Source organism: Empidonax traillii, unplaced genomic scaffold (assembly GCF_003031625.1).
Source record: "Empidonax traillii isolate 1590-97213 ecotype Southwest subspecies unplaced genomic scaffold, ASM303162v1 scaffold2073:size91028, whole genome shotgun sequence".
In the NCBI taxonomy this organism is placed as follows: domain Eukaryota; kingdom Metazoa; phylum Chordata; class Aves; order Passeriformes; family Tyrannidae; genus Empidonax; species Empidonax traillii.
Genome location: NW_020957266.1, coordinates 24,477 through 28,949, shown reverse-complemented (window position 1 = coordinate 28,949; position 4,473 = coordinate 24,477). Strand labels below are relative to the sequence as shown.

Below are 4,473 nucleotides of genomic sequence, written 5' to 3'. Positions count from 1 at the left end.
GTTGTTATTGTAGGGTCACTGGATGTGAGGGTACACTGTGCTGTTGTTTTGGGGTTGCTGGATGTCGGGCTGCACAGGGTTATTTTTATGGGGTTGGCAGGTGGAGGTGCACTGAGTTGTTATTTTGGGGTTGCTGGATGTTGGGGTGCACAGGGTTGTTATTGTAGGGTCGTAGCCATGTTGTCCATACAGGGTTGTTATTGTAGGGTTGTCAGCTGTGGGTCCTTGTCAGCATCCCCGCTCTATTATTGTAGGGTCGTTAGTGGGGTTTGTGCAGGTCCTGCTCTGTGTTATTGTAGGGTTGCTGGAGGAAACCCTGGGGGTGGGACAGCCTGGCTCCTGTGCCCCCCAACCTCCCGCTGAAATCCCCTCTTCCCACCCCAAACCCTACCCCAGAAAACCCCCCAATTCCTGCCCCATATCCTCCCCCCCAAGATGCAGACAAAGCTCAACACTGATTTGCTTTTTAATTTAAGGAAAAAAAATTACCTACAAAATAATTAAATACAGGGGTTGGGGAAACTTAAACACGAGCCATGATCATTTTCCATGGGAATTTAACCAGTGCATTAAACCCACCCTGTGGAGCATCCCCAGCCGGGGATCCCGAAAGATGGGGAGGGGTCACGGTCGTGACCAGATACGGGGGGAAACACGGGGTTATGGGGTCACAGCTGGTCCCCCAAGTACAGGGGCAAACACGGGATCAGAGGTCTCACCTGGCCCCCCAAGTGTGGGGGGAAACACGGGGGTCACTGCTGGTCCCACAAGCACAGGGGGAGCGTGGGGAGTCCACCCTGACACCCCAAAACTCATCCCACGGCTGCCCTAAAACCATCCTGGCAGCGCCTCAAATCCACCCGTCCCCCAGAGCAAACAGGCTGGGGGGGACAGTTGGGGACCACGATTTGTCCCTTTGTCCTCGGTGTGGGGATCTCCAGGCGGGTGATGCCCTTTCCCGGCTCCGGAGGGTACCTGGGGGGTCACTCAGAGAGCGTCAGGATGTGACGGTGAGGCTTCTGCTCCCAGGGATGTCACAAAGGCCTCCACCTGCAAGGAGAGTCCAGCTGAGAGGGGGGCACTGGGATGGTGTAGGGAATGGCACCAGGATGGCTGAGACCTAAACCAACTCGGACCCAGGGGGTGGGAACAATTTTCCCCAGGGAAATCAGAAGCAGAGGCGGAGGCTCCGGGGCCAGCACGGCTCCAAGCGGCACTCCCAGCGCTCCGGGCACCGGGATGGCACCGGGATGGCACCGGCTGTGCCACCTCACCTGTGCCATGAGCACCCCCTGCGCGGCCACGTCGCGCTCGAAGTCCCGCTCCACGTCCAGCACCAGGACGGGCGCTCGCTGCACGGCCCCGAAGTGGATCCTGGAGAGGGGAGGGGGACACAGCAGGGGTTAAACCCCCTCAGATAACAACCCCCCAAAATCAGGGGGTCACCCCTGCTGGGTGAGGGGACTCACTGCGTGGTCTTGTCCACCAGCCAGTGCTCGTGCTGGGCGTGCAGCTGTTCCAGGTATCCCAGCTGGATCCCACCCTCCTCGCTCCGCGCCCGCCGCCGCAGCCGCGCCAGGCACGTCTGTGCCCGCCCAGGAAACAGGGATAACGGGAGACAGGGAGGGTAACAGGACAGAGGGACAGAGGGGAGGTTAATGGGACACATGGGAGGTTAAGGGCATCCAGGAAAACAGGAGGTTAACGGGACACATGGGAGGTTAATGGGAGAGAGAAGGGATGTGGGCATCAGGTAAAGCAGTACCAGGGGAGGGACCCCTGAAGATGCTCAGCCCTCTCTCCCCAGAATCTGCTCCAGAATCCACAGCAAAACTCCCACCAACATTCCCATGGGAACAGGAGCAAGCCCTGCTCCTCCAGGGCGGCAATTTATGGCTAAACCCCAACATTTTGGGCAATTCCAGGCGGATCCGAACGCCTCCCACATCCCTGTTCCCACGGACACCCACCTGTGGGGTTGCCCTCAGGTACAGGAAGCCATGGAGGGTGGCACGAGGGCCCAGGTGCCGCAGCAGGAAGCTGTGCCAGTCCTGGTAAATGGCCCATTCCAGAGGATTCAGGTGCCCCACCTCAAAGAGGTTCTTGGCAAAGACGTACCTGGAAGGGACAGGGAGAGGGCACCGTTGGCAGCGGGGTCTCCGAGTCACCCCCACACCCAGGGGGCTTCACAGACATCCTTCCACCTTCTATCCACCCACCAGGAACTGCAGGTGACTCAGTTAAGGTGAAAATCCCTAATTTGGGGCTGGAACATGCAGTGCCTGGCACAGTTCAGCCCCACCGGGCTCGGCACCACCCACAGGGCTGCCCATCCCAGGGTGGTCCCAGGCTCCCAGCTCAGCTGCTGTGGGTGCTCCACATCCCACTCAACCCCTCCATCCCTCTCCCCTCACGTTCTTTGGGGACCTGTCACTCTCCCCTCCCGTTCTTTGGGGACCTGTCACTCTCCCCTCCCGTTCTTTGGGGACCTGTCACTCTCCCCTCCCGTTCTTTGGGGACCTGTCACTCTCCCCTCCCGTTCTTTGGGTACCTGTCGCTGTACACGGAGCGCTCAAAGACCCTCACGGGGTGGGGGGTCCCGGGGGGCTCCTCTGGCAGCTCCAGCATTGCCTTCAGCCGGCTCATGCAGGAGAAGGTCTGGAAGGTGTAGGACCAGCGGGCTGGCTCCTGGTACATCATCTGCAGCAGGTTGGTGGAGCCCGTGGATTCCTGCAGAGGGATAAGGGTTGGGGGCCCCTGCCAAGGGGTGGGGGTGGCTCCAGACCCCCCAGGCTGTGTTGGGGCAGGGGGGGCCAGGGGACAACACCCACTGACCCGGCCTTTGGTGGAGTCACCACCAGTGAAACTGTTTCTCTGGGCCACCTGCAGTTCCCTCTCCAGGTTAAGTCTGCGTTGAGCAGAAAGGGAAGGAAAACCTGGAGCGGTCAGCACGTCTCCTTGGAGCTCCCCCCCTAAAAGTGTCCCACTGCACGTTAAAGGTTTGGCAATTTACCAGCAGGGAGAAAGCTGGGCTAGCAACTAGAGCCAGGGATCAGCAACCTTCCCAGGGCTTTCCAAACCACTTTGTTTTTCAACCAGGGCAGAGGTGACACCTGCTGATGAGCAGGATCTCGGCCTTGGCTCTGGCTTCAGGCAGAACTGCCCAGGAACTGAGGGTCCCCCTGGAAATGCCCCTCTGGACTTGCTGCAGGACACTCCAACACATCCACACCAGCATGTGTCTGCTCTGGGGATGAGAGCTGGAGGCAGATAATCAGCATCATGGGGGGCCTCAGGCTAATCCCATCTCCCAAATCCTCCTGGGGGCACCCACAGTGTGGGTGGGATTTGGACTCACAACTCCTGTCTCAGCTCAGGCCGAGGATTTGGGGAACTGAGGGGCTTTGGGACACCAAAAGCCCAAAAATGGGGGCGGAGAGAGAGGAAACCACAGGGAGAGGCATCTCCAACGTGCAGCTGAGGCAGGGAGGAGGCGATGCACCGACCCAGGTGCCAAATTCCCACCCCAGCTCGAGGGTGTCCCCAGGGCGGAGCCCCCACACCCACCTCCCCCCCGGGGTGCCGGGATGGAGCCGGGGTGGAGCTGGAGCCGCTGTTACCTGGGCCGGCACCTTCTGCCACTGCGCCACCGGCTCTGTCACCAGGTGCCACCGCGGGAAGGTGGCTCCCAGCAGCTTCAGGAAGGTCGATTTGCCCACGGCTGCGGGAGGGGGGAGGAGAGCGGGGTGAGCCTGGGTGTCCAGCCCTTCCTGGCTCCTGGGAATGTGGGGGGAGTTCGGGTGTTCCTTTGTCCCAACTCCCGGTAACGCAGGGTGAGCCTGGGTGTCCCCCCCGTCCCGCTCCTGGGAATGTGGGGTGAGCCTGAGTGTCCCCCCGTCCTGCTCCTGGGAATGTGGGGTGAGCCTGGGTGCCCCCCCGTCCCGCTCCTGGGAATGTGGGGTGAACCTGGGTGTCCCCCCATCCCGCTCCTGGGAATGCGGGGTGAGCCTGGGTGTCCCCCATCCCAGCTCCCGGGAAAAAACAGGAAGAGCCTGGGGTGTCTCCCAGCTCCAAACCCCAGGACCGCGGGGTGAGCCGGGGGGTCCCCCGTCCCCGCTCCCAGCAAACACAGGGTCCCCCCCACCCCGTCTCCCCGCAACGCGCGCAGCACTCCCCCCCCCCCCCCCCCCCCCCCCCCCCCCCCCCCCCCCCCCCAGCAATTACAGCTAATTACAGCCATTAACTCGCACCCCGGGACGCTCCTCCATCACACCCCCAAATCCTCCTGTCCCCCCTCCCTCCCCGTACCGATGTTCCCCTCCAGGGCCAGGCGCAGCCCGGCCCCGCACCGCCCCATCCCCGCCGCCGCTTCCGCCTCTCCCGCGTCACATGCTAATGACATGCTAATGAGGCGGCGCGCGCGACGTCACCGCGCGGGAAGTGGGAGGGAAGGAGGGAGGGAGAGGAAACTGC

General features: G+C 61.9%; 1 protein-coding gene across 1 annotated transcript; it reads right to left on the bottom strand.

Moving 5' to 3' along the window:
• Positions 1-448: 448 nt before the first annotated feature.
• LOC114071510 (deoxyguanosine kinase, mitochondrial-like) lies at positions 449-4,422 on the bottom strand. Its single transcript, XM_027909346.1, has 7 exons — positions 4,309-4,422; positions 3,621-3,721; positions 2,552-2,757; positions 1,971-2,118; positions 1,470-1,585; positions 1,275-1,374; positions 449-1,050 (listed from the first exon to the last, which is right to left on the bottom strand). The coding sequence occupies exons 1-7, from the start codon at positions 4,400-4,402 to the stop codon at positions 988-990; spliced, it is 828 nt and encodes a 275-aa protein (XP_027765147.1). The 5' UTR covers positions 4,403-4,422; the 3' UTR covers positions 449-987.
• Positions 4,423-4,473: the final 51 nt, after the last annotated feature.

Bases quoted from the DNA above. Each gene is read 5' to 3' on its own strand.
- LOC114071510 (XM_027909346.1), bottom strand. From the start codon at position 4,402: ATGTCATTAGCATGTGACGCGGGAGAGGCGGAAGCGGCGGCGGGGATG. The intron at 3,722-4,308 runs GTACGGGGAGGG...CCCCTCCCGCAG, and splicing joins GGCCCTGGAGGGGAACATCG to CCGTGGGCAAATCGACCTTC. The intron at 1,375-1,469 runs GTGAGTCCCCTC...TCCCCTCTCCAG, and splicing joins CTGGTGGACAAGACCACGCA to GATCCACTTCGGGGCCGTGC.